Source organism: Podarcis vaucheri, assembly GCF_965113315.1.
Source record: "Podarcis vaucheri genome assembly, chromosome: 6".
Classification (NCBI taxonomy): domain Eukaryota; kingdom Metazoa; phylum Chordata; class Lepidosauria; order Squamata; family Lacertidae; genus Podarcis; species Podarcis vaucheri.
This window is the reverse complement of record NC_138764.1, coordinates 62458393-62474587: the sequence shown is the minus strand read 5'-3', so window position 1 is coordinate 62474587 and position 16195 is coordinate 62458393. Positions and strand designations below refer to the sequence as shown.

The following is a 16195-nucleotide window of genomic DNA, read 5'->3' as shown; positions in this document are numbered from 1 at the left end:
ACTTCGGGCAGGGGAGTGGTTTAGGACAGGAGATCCCATTGGAGAAGAGCAGACGGGCACACCCAGCTTTTTAGTCGGCCGTCGAATGGAAGAGCTTCAATTCGAAAAGGACTCTCCTCCCAGCCGTCCCGCCTCGTCGGGAAACTGCGTTCGCCCTCGTACGCAGCAGGCTCGGGGATGGAGGGACGGCCAGGCGGCGCAACATCCTATGTTTGGCTTCCGGTGCCCCGCCGCTTGCACTTCGTGGGGCTGCAATCCTGTGCACGTTTACTTACGAGTAAAACCCACTGAACGGAGCGGGATTTTCTTCCAGGGAAACATGCCAGCGATTGCATTGTTAACGTCTTCGTTGGGTCTTCCAGAATAATAAAAGGAAGAGGATGCTTATGTTTTTTGCAACGTAAGACAATGCACTTTTTATTTTATTAGCAAAGGGTGGAACTGCATGTTGCGACGTTTGTAGCACAATTAGAGCTACTAACGTTTACTCGTAAGGGGAGGGCGGGCTAAGCGCCCAAGTAGCGTCGTAGCAGGTGGAATTTATAGTCGCTTGTGGACTGAACCGAAACAAAGGATTTTTAGCACGTGTGCCAATTGGCTTACCGATGCCAGGCTCCCTTTGGCACCAAGTTTTGTGAATTGCCAATGTTAATTTTAATTATCGTCAGTACTTTTCCTGCCTTTCATTTCCCTCCGACATCACTGTTTACAACTCCGCCTCCCACAACTCTTGTGTGTGTTAGTGATTTTTATACACTACTCAGGATAACATTTCATGCGTCTGATGAAGTGGACTGTAGTCCATGAAAGCTTATGCCACAATAAATTCATTAGCGAATAAGGTGCTACAAAAGTCCTGGTTCTTTTACTTCCAAAATAGAGTTTACAGATTGAAATACGTACTTTCTGGTAATTGCTCCAAGTATCGAGGTACACCTACGGTTCTAGGATAAAGCAGTCATGACCGATTACTATTTCTGACAACTTATATTGGGCTTTATAGCTCAATAAAGGCGTTGTCCAACTATTGATTTAGGAGGTTTTTTCTTATGGAAATCCAGCCATTCAGGGTAGAATTCACAACCAGTGGAAGGTGGATTCCTTTGTGAGGGTTGCATCCCCTCCAGCCACTAGGTAATAATACTATATAGTTTGGTTTTAATTTACTCATTTTTACTTATCCCACATTCAAAATTAATGCCTGGCTTTGCTAAATTAAAGATTCATGTTTCTCTTTACTTCTACTCTCTGCTTACCCTAGGCATTTAGGGTTTGGGACTGATCTGGATTACAAACCAGACTTTCATACCTCAGAAATGAAGGCATTAGCTTCTTTAGCCCAGAAACCTAGGTGTGTATTGTGATATCTATAACACCTGGGACAGGTTTATTCAGCCTACAACCTCCATCTTGGAACTGAGTCTGCAAGCTGAGGTCATACCTACCTCAGCCAAATTTTTGTATCTTCTTTTTGAAAAAAGTTCCTAGTCCCTCACCTCCCAACATCTTGCATGATTAAGCATTCTTGAGAACCTTAAAGCTTGCCAGACATTTTTGTTGGTCTCAATAAGTAATTTCCAGCTGTGGATTTTGGATTTTCTTCTATAGCCCAACATGGCTACCTAGTTACCTTTGCTTTTTATAAACCCTGTCACAGTTACAGGAATGCACAATAAAAAGGATGTCTGGGCCCCCCTATAGCAACTCACCAGCTGGCCACGGGGCAGCTATTCTCTCTCTGTCTCTCCCTATCCGGCGGATGGAATAATAATGCTACCCTATCTTCCTAAATTGTAAGGATTACTGAAGCAATATATGTGTTCAAAGTGCTAGATTCACGACTACTACCACTGTCACTCAGTGTTTGAAACTCCCATTGTTCTAGGCACATTTCCGACAGGGGATTTCCTTAGTGTGAGCAGTTTGAATACTGCGCCTAAGATTTCAGATTAAAACTGCAGAGTGGAAGGAAAGGAGGACCTTTTTCTGCCTCCCCACCTCCAGCAACTCTCTGAAGACTGGAAAAGAAACCCTCTTAAGAATATTAGCGGGGTGGGCAGGGGAAGGACTAAATGAACATAATATTTTAGCTGCAGTTCATTCATTTTCAGCTTTATATTCTTGTTATAAAAAGTGTGCCTAGACATTCCGTTGTTGTGCCCATAACCTAGGATTAAGGTGCCATTTAGCTCCTAGCTTTCATATCTCAGTTTCTAACACTGCTGTCACTACTACATAAGAGTTTGCACCAATGTCCTCATCAAGTAAACAGTGTTTGTTTATTGCTGTTTTTACCATTTTTATATGTTTCTAATTCAACTGCAGCCATTTTTAAAAGGGTGAATACTTGCTTGGCTCTTAAACCCCATGAGAGAACAAAGCCACACATGCTATAGCTTATTCCTTAGTCTACTTGTTTAGAGAAGTTTTTAATGTTTGATGTTTCATCGTGTTTTTAATATTCTGTTGGGAGCCACCCACAGTGGCTGGGGAAACCCAGCCAGATGGGCGGGGTATAAATAAAATTATTATTATTATTATTATTATTATTATTATTATTATTATTATTATTAAAAACAGACAAATGCAGCAACAGCCACAGGACCCATTAATGCTGTGCTAAAACAGATACTGATGGAAAAGGTCCTCCCCTTCATTGCTAGTTCTCATTGCCTCACCCAGGCGTACTAAGTATGGCTTTCTGTGGTTTAGAAACAGCCACAGTATGCATGGCAAAAATGAACTTTCTTATCCTCAAACATCCCATTCAGTGGTGCAATTAAGTAATTTTAGACTTTGGGCTTAATAGCCTTAAAAGGCCTTTCTCCATCTTCAGATAATATTGTATCATTATTAATTAATTAATTAATTAATTATTAAATTTGTATACCGCCCTATACCCACAGGTCTTAGGGATGTTCACAAGATAACGTCATATTAACGTCATAATACGCAGTATTTCATTTACTTCTGACTGACTATCCGACACAGCTATATTTGGGGACCGTCTGATTATTCCGCTACATGGGGCCCTGGACGTCTGCCCCCAAGTCTCACCCTGATGGTACCACTGTCCCCATCCACACAGACAAATCCATTGCTACCATTAGAGCGATGCGCTCCTATTACATGCACAAAGAGGAGCACAGCATCCTGCATTGCTGTTCCCCAGTTTCTTTGTTGAAAAATGGAGCATGATTCATCATGTGTTTCTTCCAGAGCTTGTGGAGAGCTTCCATGTACAAGGCATTCCGTTCTAATTAGCTAGCAGACTTCTCTCCATTATCACTAAATTGGAAGAAAAACCCTAAAAGTAGGGCCTAATACAACACTTGTACCTAGAAACAATTTCTCCCTTCAGATTGTTTTGATCATCCCTTCTGAGGAATTATTTAGTGTAACTCAAATGCTAGCATAATACATTGTGAATGGGGGTTTGTAAAAACAATAACAACCCCACAGTCTCTCTGAATTTTGGAAGAGTTGGATGAAATATAGGCTTATTCCTTAGTCTACTTGTTTAGAGAAGTTTTTAGTGTTTGATGTTTCAGAGGCCCCTGAAATGGGCTAAAGAAGTGCTATAGTGTAAAAGTTTCTTAAATATTTATTTCCAATTTAAAATTGTCAGTCACTATTTATATTATTAAAAACACCTGGAGGTTGAACTTCTAGCAAAAATATACATTTCAGTTTCAGGATTGCTACAACATCCCAGAAAAAGAAAGAAAGAAAGGAGAGTGTGCAGTCCTCAAGTGCTAGAAATACATGCCCAGCAAGTCCTGAGGGATAGCAAGATAGCAGGTGAAGAGGCGTTCAAGGGTGGTGGGTTTAGGGCAGGTGAAATTAAAAATCACAAGCTATTCTTGTCAGTGATCTCTGGTTCCTGCTACATGAAGGCTCCAAATTGCTTTACTAAGACACATTCCACCAGCCTCACAGCATTCCTGTGAGGCAGAGATGAAACACACCAGTTATTTCAATCTGGAAATAAAGAGGCACAGCAAAATCAAGTACCAGCCAGTCCATCAGTGCAGCCCTGGAAGAAGACTGCAAGGATTAAACAACTTACTTCCCTACACTCGTAAGGAAAATAACAAGATTCAACCCAATTCTGCGTATTAGCCATCATGTCTAGGTAGTGAACAATCCTAAGGTTGAAAACCACAAAGGATCCTATTGCTATTATGGACTTTGAGGGTGGTGGAAGCAGTTATGTGATGGGATTTGTTGCTAAAGCACTGAGGGTCCCTGATATTGGAAGTGGCGGGGGGGGGGAACAGTTCTTGTTTCCAGACAACTATGATCCCAGGAACCGCACAGAGACCATGCCAAAAAGAAAGGGTTTCAAAGCACAGTAAGTGTTTGCTTTGTATATGAGACAAAAAGGATCCGAAATGGTTCAGATGAGTGCTTGCAGGACCTTATGTGTCTGAGAATTTTCTGCACTAATCAGCCTAAGGGAAGATGAGTCAGACATTGTAACATTGTAGGGCAGTGGTTTTCAACTGGCAAGAGAGATGGGTAGCGGCAATGCTACCACCGCCATTTTGTTTTGTGGCAAAGATGGGTGACGTTTCCTGTGTGCATAGGGTCTTGGAAGTAGGTCCTGTTTTTCATGTTGATGTTCTAGGTGCTACTTAAATAGGTCTTGCCTTTGCTATCGTGACCAACATCACCAAAAGGTAATTTTGTATTCAAAGGATGAAGTGCAGAATCCAAAGCTGAGCTCCACCAGTGTAACTGAACTTCTGCACCCTAAAGCCCCTGCCTCCACCCTCCTCTGGAGGGTTGGGAGACCCCCTGGAGCAGATTTGGGGGACACGCAGGGAGAGAAAAAGAAACTCAAGCGCTGTTGTCCGAGTGGAACTCTGCTTGTAGAGTGCTAGATACAACCCTTAATGTTGTCTGGTAGATGTAGAAGAGGAGCTTAGAGACAACACATGAGCACTTGGACTACAATTCTATACTCATCTGAACTTACCACTTAAGAAACTGAACTTATTTTCTAGCCTTCTACAGTGGAACCTCGGGTTGCATACAGTCCTCCTTATGAACACTTCAGGTAACAAGCTCCGCTAACCTGGAAGTAGATGCTCCCGGGATGCGAGAAGTCGTCACGCACCAGTGGCGTGGCAGCAGCAGGAGGCCCCATTAGCTAAAGTGGTGCTTCAGGTTAAGAACAATTTCGGGTTAAGAACAGACCTCCGGAACAAATTAAGTTCGTAACCAGAGGTACCACTGTATATGGATTGCATTCCAAGGGCAAAAATTGCCTAGACTCTGGTAACTGTCTGAAAAAGTGCTGGTGGCAAATTAGCTAGGTTATAATCAAACTCTAGGCAAACGAGTGGCTGAGTAAAATGTCCATGATGTTGATTTTACATTTTTGCTTACTTAATAAGGAATGGACATAGGTTAAAGGCATCTTTCCAGTAAGGGGTACAAAATGAAATACCATGGGTTAAAGGCACTCTCTGAAGGGTGCAAAATGATAAATCATGAGTTATTGCAATAAAAGATTTCTACTAGTAGTTCAGAACAGCTGAGCTTTGTGGCTTTAAAACAGAAACACAGGAAGCTGTCTTATACCTAGGTAGAGCCATCTTGTTCGGTCTTTCCTACATTGCCTGACAGCTGGGGATTGAACCAAGAGCCTTTTGTAGGTAAAGTATTTGCCCTACCCCTGAGCTACAGTGCCTCCCCAAAAGCCACAGCTGGGACAAAATTAAGTTCTCAAAGTTCTGTCCCAGCCCAAAGACATGTATTTCAGCATTGCTGAAAGCAAGCACACATAAAAACAGTAATCTCAGCATGAAGCAATGGAGTTGGTAATTCACACAGATTAAGCTCTCTTGTTCAGCAAATCCACTCCACAATTCCCAGTGGAAGAGGTTCTCTTCTCTTCTCATTTACTGTGGCTGGAGTGGAGAAAAATCTCAGAGGTATGTGGCTTACTCTTTCAGGTTACATAGGCACTAAAAACTGCACATCATCAAGTTCCCGAAGATTGAGTGTTGCAGGACAGGAACTCGTCAGGAACTACAGCATCAGAGAGAAGAACTATTGTAACTATTATTTCCCTTCTCCATAGACTGTCAAAGGGAAATCCAAATTAAAAATATGTCACACACACAAAGCACGGAAAGATCAACCCATCTGCTCATCATGCCCAACATAGTCTGCTCTGACTTGCAGCAGCTCTCCAGGGTATTGGGCAGAGGCGATTCCCATCACCTACGCCCTGACCTTTTAACTGGAGATGCCTGGGATTGAACCTGGGACCTTCTGCCTTCAAAGCATGTGTTCTGCTGAGCTATGCTCCTTCCACAGATATATTAGGTAAACTTTACAGCAGCAGACTTTTAAAATATCCCTATCATCTAGTGAATGGTCTTTAGAGTTCTCTGCACCCAAATCTAGAAAATGAAGACAAAATGCTAAAATTTCTGTATGGAGGGAAAGAAAGAAGGAAATTGCATGATTTGAGCTGAAATGGTTGGACAACTAGCAGTGTCAAACAAACTTTTGTGCCACCTACACATCCGTCACCACAAAGTTGTAAATTGTTACATTCTGTTTGTTGTGTCAAGATTGTTTGGACAGAAAGTTCTCTCCCTTCATGAAAGCATACTGTCTATTTGAAATGTGCAGAAATAAGCAAACTTGCCTAAGGCCACATAGCAACAACACAGTACCTCAGTGCCAAGGCTAGCAGGCCATACCCAAACATCATGCTAATCTGGGAACAGTATACTGGAAGTCACAGGTGGAAGAAACTTGACAACTCACACAATGCATCAACCATGTCTAGGCAGATTGGTCTCACACTGTTCACACAGGCATGTGGCAATGACTTCCCTGCTGCCACTTTGCTGCAACTGACCAGCAAAGAAGACCTGTGTTCAAAGCGAGCTGACAACTGCAAAAGGTGTCTGGTAAGATCCTTAAGGCTGAAGCAGGACCAACTCAAAGAAATTAAAAAGAGCCAGAATCTGATATAAGGCCTTTAAAAAGACAGTAAAAATTGGTAATCTGATGAGGAAATGTTGAGGGGGTGACGTTGAAATGCTGTGGTTTTTGCTATCTATCACTTTTTTATTACGAAGGTGTAAGAAACAATGGGCAGAACCAGCACAGAGTGCCGTATGTGCCTCTGGCACTGCAATTCACATATAAAGTGTCTTCCTCAGATATTTTGGGCAGCGCAGGCACCGGATTCTGCTGTAACTTATTTTAGGAAGGGCAACACGTGTGTAACATCACGTGTGATGGGAGGAGGCCGCAGGTAGGGCCAGCGGGGCCTGTTGTAGCCACGTGAAGGCCCAGTGGGGCCTGTCGCAGCAGCAGGAAGGCCTGACAGGGTCCCCAGCAGGCCACAGAAGATTGAGAGGGCCTGGCCCCTCCTTGGAAATTTGGGGGGGGGCACTTGGTACCCCCAGAGGGTGCCTCTCTTGGGCAGTCTGGAGAATACCAGGGTGCAGGAGGTGGGGAAGTGCAGCAAAACAAAAGCAATCGTCACTGTCTTCACTAACATTGTGTTGTCGTGATCTCGCAGTGGTCCATGGGCTGCCCTTTGAAAAGCAAAATCCACATTATATCTAGCCCAGATAAGGAGACACCCAAGTGCTTATTCAAGTGCAGGATCTACCTTGGAAGGAAGCAAATAGACTTTTGGCAGGTACTATCCGAGAGCAAAACTTCCACGACATCAGGCTCAACTTCATTTGGCAAGCACTGAAGCACAGGGCAAGGAACAGAAGAAGAAAGCCATCTCTCTGCTGTAAGCTTGAAAGTGCCACACATGCCCATAAAGGGCTTCAACAAGCTACACTATAAAAGAACCCAAAGGAGAGAGAGAAAGAGAGAGAGAGAAAGAGAGAGAGAAATGCAGAGGACAGGAGGTATGGCCTTTCAGAGAAGGCATTTCTGTTTTTGTGCACCAAGGAGATAAGCAAAGGCCTTTCCCCCTCAAAGTATCTCCACAAGGAGTGTCCGTACCCTTCATCAAACACTTGGAGGTTTCTTTGGGAAATGTATACACAGACACACACACACACGCATGAACACACACACACCCTTTCCTTGTAACACCCTAGAATTTACGGCTGAGGGCCAAGCTAGAATTCAGAGTGCAATATAAAAATAATATACAACGGATATATGTTGCAAGTGCTGTTCCTGTACCTGCCAGCCAAGCTACTGCTTGCTTTAACTGGATGGACAAAACCTGCGTTGTCCAACCGCAGAATCCAACCCACAATTCAAACACGTTTGCAAGGTTGTGTGTAAACACATCAGCTGCTCTGGAACAGTGTAACAGCTGAACTGTAGCAACAGATATTTAGCTTATGATGTGCCTTTAAGTTTCACTTAGTGTATGTTAACGGAAGCCCTGATCTACCACCATGTGGTAGATGCCAAGTCTTTTGCTGTACAACACCCCCTCCCCTCCCCTCTATGTACAGAATGCAGCAATCATATAGAAAAAAGCAATTACAGTAGAAGGAATGGAAGACACAGGGGATTTCTTTGCTAATGTACAAAGCATTTTGCTGGATTCCATGGCTTTAACCTATCTCTTAAATATAGGCTCCTCAGTACATGTCCTTGTAGATTTCCTGCAAGAGTGGGTGCAGAGAAGTCTCTGTCTCTGTCTTTTTGATCTTCTGCACCAGCTGCGCATGCTCAGTCACCAACTGTCGCAAGTCAGCCATTTTCTGCAGCAGCTTAGGGAAGAGGTATTGAGTGTCTGGGTGGTTGGCCTGCAAGTGGAACTCGAGGGCCTGGAGGATATTGTCTTGAATCTCCTCTACCTGTTTAACGTTCATCAGGCCAGGACGGTCTACGAGAGAGAGAGAGAGAGAGAGAGAGAGAGAGAGAGAGAGAGAGAGATTATTTTCCAAACCTTTACCTGTCTGAACACCAAGAGAAGGTCAGACTAGCCTGCTCCTCAGCGTGACATTTTGACATCTGTAGGGAGTTTTCCTCATGAAGGAGCATTCAAACATGTAGCACCCTCTCTCCTGAACAAATGCAAACATGTCTGCTGCCTGAAGTGATCTTAACCACTTGATGCTGTGTATTATATAAGTTGGGGAAACAAGGATGAATTCAGATGAGACGTTGTGAGCGAAAGGTGGGTGTTTTGATGTCAGTTCCCCAAGTACAAACTATGTTTTTTTCTGTCTTCCTGCAGGCTCCAATCGTGTAACTTCTGCAGATTTCGGGCAACTTCGTCTGAATGGGAAATACCCAACTCTCCTCTCAAAAAGGTTATGAAAAGAGTTGTGTGTAAGGCTATGTGTGACTAGTGCTGCGTGAGGATGGTAACGCATTCTATTCCACCCTCCCCATAATCTCTGGAGTAGTTTTCCAGCTGTTCTAAAAAAGATTTCATACACACACAGAAATGCACAGAATGAGCACATACATGCAAATGTGCTTCTATATACAAGAAGACAAACAGAGTAGTGCCAAGGCTGCCCTGACCTCTCACTCACTATTTAAAGATTTGTTTATTTTAAACCACACTTTACTGAGCAATGCTGCACTACAGCAAACATTTATCATGATTTTTACTTAAAGGAATGAACAGGATTTCTCCACGGCAAGGTTCATTTTCTTCACTACATCTGTCTGTTAAATCAGTTATAGAAGCTGAACTGGGGTGTGTGAGATGTGGTACCAAAGACAAGGTCAAAATGGCCAAAGATCTCAACAGAGTTAAGAGAGGTACTGAGGACCAAACAGTCATGGGAGGTAAGAGAGGAGAGCAAGAGTCAGCAAAGAAATAATAACAAGAAGGATTTTTAAAGATTAAAAATGAAGAAGTGGGTGGTATCCTGAATGAGAAGAAAGTAACAAGGATGTTGTGGTAAGTGGTAAATTGGATGTGGATGCAATCCTATCCATATTCACTTAGAAGTTAGTCCAACTGTGTTCAGTAGGGGTTACTCTCAGGTAAGCATGCACAGGACTGTGGAGAAGATGATTTAATACTTTCTAGCTTTTTCATCCTGTCTGCATTGCCAGCATCACAATCACACCTTCTAACTAACATTAACTGCTCTTAACCTAGTAGGATAATGGCCTGGTCTTCATCAAGCTTTTAGAAAGCATATACTATTGCTAGCAAATAACTCCCCCTTCTCACCTCCACACAGGATGATGGCAGCTACAAACAGAGACAGGTCACTGTCATCCAGCTCCAGGGCGTTGAACTTCACAGCAAACTCAAATTTGGGCTCCATGATATCACTGAAGGGCTTTCGCAAGCTGCGCAGGAACTCGCGCGTCACAAAGCCATTCCCATTGGCCACCAGGAGTCCATCCTTGTTCATAATGGAGGCCAGCATTGCAAAGATGGCCTCGTGCACCCCGTATTTCAGCAGAGTCACTTGGTCATTAAGGTACAAGCTAATGAAGCTAGGGATGCTCTTGGCAAATTCTGTGAGCTCCCGCACAGTCTCCACAGACGTGCACTGGCAGCGGTAAAAAACGTGGACACCAATCTCCTTGGATGGTGGTATCCCATTCACCAGCTGTTTCCACACGAGACCCTTTTCCGCTTGCCACAGGGTATCCATGTCATGAATCACAAAAGGCTACAAAGAACAAACACATAGAGTCAGGATTCTGCAGTGAGGAATCAAGCTACAGGCTGAAGTGCAGTGGTGGGGAACCCCAGGCCTGAGGGTGACATGTGGCCCTCCAGATATTTCCATCTGGACCTCAGAGCTCTGCCAGCCACCCCCTCACTGGCCCTGCTCCCCCCCCCAAGTGTTATTGCTTGACTGGAAAGTGTTCTTCAACTCTGATAATGCCTCTTGCTTCCTCAGATGGGAGACAGAAAATGTGAGTTTGTGTAGAAAATAGCCTCCTCTACAAAGGTCATTTCTTGCTCCACCCACTTTCCTCTTGCTCCACCCACTTTTCCTCTTGCCCCACCCACTTTTGTTTATAGCCCTGCTCACCAGTGGCAGCTGGTCCAGAAGGGAATGTGCTCCTTGGGCTGAAAAAGGTTTCCTACCCATGATATACTGAGTGGTGATGCTTATGAACCATGTCCCTTCCAGCTCCATAATTCTACGAGTCTATGATTATGCAAGCTTCATAGAGACTGTGCCCATCTCTGCACTGATTTCTGCTTTTTTAAATGGATCAGAAGATTGTTAGTACCAAACTCATATGCTACTTGATGCTTTTTCATACCTTTCCTGACTTTCAGATTGGCACTGCATTTATTGGTGAAAGCTGCCAGTTTGACTTAAACAGTAAGCTTCATTGCTTCCTAAGTGACAAGATCACTGGCTTGGGATATTGTGTAAATGAAGCTTAAATTGTATCAAAACATTTATTGTGTAAATGAAGCTTAAATTGTAGCAAAAGGGAAAAAAAGAAAAAGAAAAAGCTAAAATAACACAACTTTGCTCAAGTCCTGCCAGATATCCTGTATCTCCAGTTATCGGAAACACTAGCAAACAACACTGTGCTGAATTCATAGAAGGAAGAGAGGAAGAAGAAGAAGAATGGCAAGCAACTTCTTTAAAATAAAATTAAGGCTGATACAGAAGAAAGATTACACTGAGGACTTGTTGATAATCAGGATGGTGAGGCACTATACAAAACTTCCATTTACTGAATTCAGGGAAGTTTGAAGTGAAATACAGAATAAGCACTTCTTGATATTTCAGACACCAGTTCCAATTTAGAGTAAAAAAACTTGGGTTCTGCTATTATTTTCAAGGATAATTACCTCCTGGGATGGAGCAGGATATAAAATGAAAGTTAATCTTACCTATCTATACTTATTATGACACCTGTGTACAATGATAAAGAAGCATTCTTCAATAGTACAAATGAATATGTATTACCACTATTTAATAATGCTATAGGGATGCCTACTTTTTTGACATTTCACCCTAAAAAAAATTCTCCCACCTTTTCCTGCATGGTAATGCTGATGTCTATATAGCTCGATTTTATAGTCCCCAGTTACAGATAGGTAGCCGTGTTGGTCTGCCATAGTCAAAATAAAAAAATTCCTTCCAGTAGCACCTTAAAGACCAACTAAGTTAGTTCTTGGTATGAGCTTTCATGTGCATGCACACTTCTTCAGATAAAACTCTGTAGAATAATTTGAATACAGAAAACTTCTGCTTATCCTGGTGATGTAACTCAGGTCACACTGATCACACCAGCAGCCTCAATATCAACAAAACACCAAGCTTCTCTTTATGAGCAAGACCAAATAGTAGATTAAAGTTCTTTGATGTCAGAGAGTCTGCTTTGGGCACAGCATTGAATCTCTTGGACTGCAGATGCCAAGAGCTTGCCTGGCAAGTTCTGCTCCACTTTCATCCCTCTGGGACTGAGGTACTCACTGGAGTGCTGCTGGCTTTCCCAGTCAGGATGCCTCGTGCCTTCTTTTTGGTCATGTTGAAATTTTTCAGGTAGGCGTTGTAGATGTGCTTGGAAAATACTTTCAGGTCAGCTACCTGCTGGTTCTGACAGGTGATCTCACTTGCTGTCAGTCCTGCCACTAGCTTCCTTTTCTCAGCTTCAGGCATGCGGCCGAAACGAATGGCTGAAGAAACGTAATAAAGAAGATACTGTTAGGAGTCTTGGGACAAAATAGCATCCCCATGTCTTTCCAACTATTTATTTATTGAAGACATTTCATATTATACAATTATAGGTGGACGGGGAGGGAAACAAAAATAAGAGTGTTACTTATTACATTTATATCCCTCTTTTTCCATCAGGAAGCTCAAGGTGGTGTTTTGGGGCACTGTGCTCTTACACAGGTCACATGACTAATGCAAGAGCACATCCCAGAAGATGCGCATCCCAGTTTTCTGCTGGGACATGTTGGAGGGCATGGTGGCACCATTCAGATAACAAAAACTACCACAGAGATATCAACGTTTTCAAAAGTAGGGGGTCTATGGCTTGGCTTTTAAAAAACAGGGTGCCCGCAGTACTTACCGTATTTTTCGCCCTATAGGACGCACCTTTCCCCCTCCAAAAATGAAGGGGAAATGTGTGTGCGTCCTATGGGGCGAATGCAGGCTTTCGGTGCCGGGCTCCCACCGCTTGCGGAGAGTTGCCTGTTCTGGGGGCTGGGGTCGGGGGAAGCTCGGGCTTCCCGCATCGGGGGGGGGGGGGAATAAATTTTTTCCCTTTATTTACCCCCAAAAAACTATGTGCGCCTTATTGGTGAAAAATATGGTAGCTAATTGGGAACCACTTTTCTAAAGACAAAACAAGGAAAAATAGACTGGAAGCAATAGACATTGCCATGCCTTTCTTAGGCTGTGTCCATAACAATCATTTCCAGAAGGAAAGACATGCAGGCTGTGCAATGATTCCAACCCACTACCTGGCTAATGAGGATGACTGCCAGAGCAACATAGTTAGACACTCCCCCCCAAACACCCCCACCCACAATACTAAACACGTTGCCTACAGAAAACACAAAGTTCCATTTCTAGCTATGTTTTTCTTCCTGTATCTAGAGCTAAGGGGAGGAGAGGAGTCTCACCGTTGTGCGACATGCCCAGGGAGAGGCATTTCTGAAAGCGGCAGTACTGGCACTTGTTTCGGTTCTTCTTCTGAATTTTACAGCTCCGCTCACACCTCTCGTACTCCAGTTTCATACGGATTGTTCGACGAAAGAAGCCCTGTTGGAGAGCAGGCAGATGGAGAAAAGAAACAGGGAGATGGGTCATTGCGATAACACAGCAGCTCCTTATAAAATGTCCCAGGATTACTGTCAACTTGAGTCTCAGGACAGAATATCATTTTCAGCAACAAGCAAAGAGACTTCAGAACAATGGAACCCACTACATACTAGCATACACATGGAGAAGGACTGAAGGCAGGACAACACTCCCAGCTTATGAACCGATTGCTTACAAAGTAGGCTTTGTATGGACAAGCATAACAATATTTGGAACTCGTTTATTAAAAATTATGGTAGGTTATAAATAACCATAAATCTATCTGTATAATAATAACATTCATATACCTACATACTAGACTTACATATATGGAATTGTAGTTGTCTTCATATATAGTGATATAATGTACCTTTTATTTTTATTTCTTTGTTCACTTTTAATTTTTACTTTATTTTGTTCAATTGAAATATTCTTTTTTTAAAAAATTTTTAACATACACATGGAGAAAAGAATGGTATAAGCAGGAAGAAAGCCTAAACATAATTGTCCCGTGTAAAAAAACAGCAAAAAACAGACTTGTAGTATCACAAAGATCCAGCAGGGGGATATGAATAAACAAATCCAGCTTTTTAACATCCTTGTCTCTCTCCCTTCAGCTTCCCCGCCCCCGTCCCCTTTGGATAATTTTGGCATCACTTAGACATTGAATAACTCATCTCCTTTGGCATTCTGCGATTCCAACAGCCAGCCAAATGATCAGGAGCAGAATACGTTCACAGGTGTCCCATGGAGTATGTCAACCAAAGATTATGTCTAAAAGTAATGTCTATGTTCTCAGGGAGACCAGAGTTGATGGAGAATAGTGACAGGGAAGAAGGGCAGAGAAGACGTAAAGCAGGAAAATGTCCCAGGCAAAATTCCTGTGCATATTAGGGACAAATTCCAGAAGGGTGTCCACGTTAGTCTGTAGAGCTTAGGAATATTACTACCAGTCCATTTCAAGGGCTATTGTTACTTCAGGTCCACAGAATGCAGCACCTTGTTAATGTTTGCAGAATAGTGCTTTTGTTCTGCACTATCAGAATAAAGGTTAGTCTTATACCTTTGTTCCAGTTGTGGGTTAGTGATACTTGGATCTTTAACCTCTGAAGAAAAGATTCCGTTTCCTTCCATAATTTACTCACTGAAGCCTCCTTTAACCTTGTGAATAACAGGAGCAGCTAAAACGTGGCCCTTGTAGATCTACTATAACATGTGTATAAGTCATACAATATATGGCTAATAAATCATGCTTTGAGGAATAAAGGGGTTAAAATAAATTCATAGTTAAACGCAGTTAGAACTCAAAAAGACAAGCAGAAGTGAAATTTGGCACGTAATTAGAACTGAATACACTTGGGTCAGACCAAAAGATGATGAACACAGACTTTTCTAATCAATGTGCATAGGTCAGGGGTTTTCAGCAGCACAGACCAACACATTTCTAGGTTAAAGAAAGAAAAAGGAACTGGTTTGATGTCCTGTCTTGGGAAATGAGGCAATCTATTCTTGTTAGAAAAGGAGCAAGAAACAGGGCAAAAGTTTACCAACAGGGGAAGAGAACATTAAATATAAGAACTGGTATCTTTGTATTTGTTGCTTATTCTTTTGTGCATTGTAGTGGTAGCTTATTAAAACTTTATAGTCATTTGAATTTTCCTGATCAGTCACTGCCTGGTTCGGTTGGTGAAGAGACTCCTAAGGACTCTATAAATGTATGACTTCAAATACGATGGTAAGAGTCTTGAAGGAGGGTGCTAAAGCCACAAAATCTAATACCTTCTGGGTGTTGTTAGACAACAACTCCCAGGAGCCCTGGTCATCATGGCCAATGATCTGGGATGATGGAAGTTGTAGTTCTGTAACATCTGGAGGGTCACAAGTTAGCCACCCCTTCTGCATAGAGTTTGTACATTGCATACCTTGCAACCCTCACATGCATGCACTCCATAGTGGAACCCCGATGCCTTATCACCACAGACCCTGCACTCTACATTCAGACTTCCTGAGGTTGCCTCATCACAGCCCATTTGGAGTTGGTCTGACAGAGAAGGTGAAGAACTCTGGGAAAGATCTAACAGGGAAACAAAAACAAGAAGTCATTGCATTGCCGTTCTGCCCCAGACACATAGCATCTCTACAGCACAACTTCCTTACTCATATTTTGCATTTCCCCCAGATGCAACCAACCAGTTTGCATTTGTAAAGCACTGGATTTCATAGAAAGTCCAACTTCAGCCTGTATTTGATGCAAACTTGCCACTGTGCATAACATGCTTGTCATTTTCTTCACTGGTTATTTCATCCTTCCAGTTCACAAAATCTAGCAATGCATTAGAATCCAGCAGTGCTATGGCATCAGAACACAACACCCCCCCCCCCAAAGCACAGAAGGTTTAAGTGTCTGAAACCAACACTCTTCAACACATGAGACCACAGAACTGCTGTTCAGAATGGAATTTATTGCCACTGTT

At 42.8% G+C, this 16195-nt stretch overlaps 1 protein-coding gene and 1 long non-coding RNA gene across 5 annotated transcripts in view; one reads left to right on the top strand and one right to left on the bottom strand.

The window, feature by feature from the left end:
• The first annotated feature begins 261 nt into the window (after positions 1-261).
• LOC309534621 lies at positions 262-11963 on the top strand. The gene is made up of 3 exons (XR_014220807.1): positions 262-400; positions 9197-9272; positions 11436-11963. It is a non-coding gene; the product is annotated as an uncharacterized lncRNA (long non-coding RNA).
• PPARD (peroxisome proliferator activated receptor delta) overlaps positions 3587-16195 on the bottom strand; it is a 54688-nt gene continuing 42079 nt past the window's right edge. For all 4 annotated transcript variants that reach the window (XM_082226850.1, XM_082226847.1, XM_082226848.1 and 1 more), the window contains 5 exons: positions 15644-15795; positions 13544-13682; positions 12384-12586; positions 10154-10604; positions 3587-8842 (listed from right to left, as the gene is read on the bottom strand). In XM_082226850.1, coding sequence (XP_082082976.1) covers positions 8595-8842; positions 10154-10604; positions 12384-12586; positions 13544-13682; positions 15644-15795 — 1193 coding nt within the window. In that variant the 3' untranslated portion in view covers positions 3587-8594. The remainder of the gene's footprint in view (positions 8843-10153; positions 10605-12383; positions 12587-13543; positions 13683-15643; positions 15796-16195) is intronic.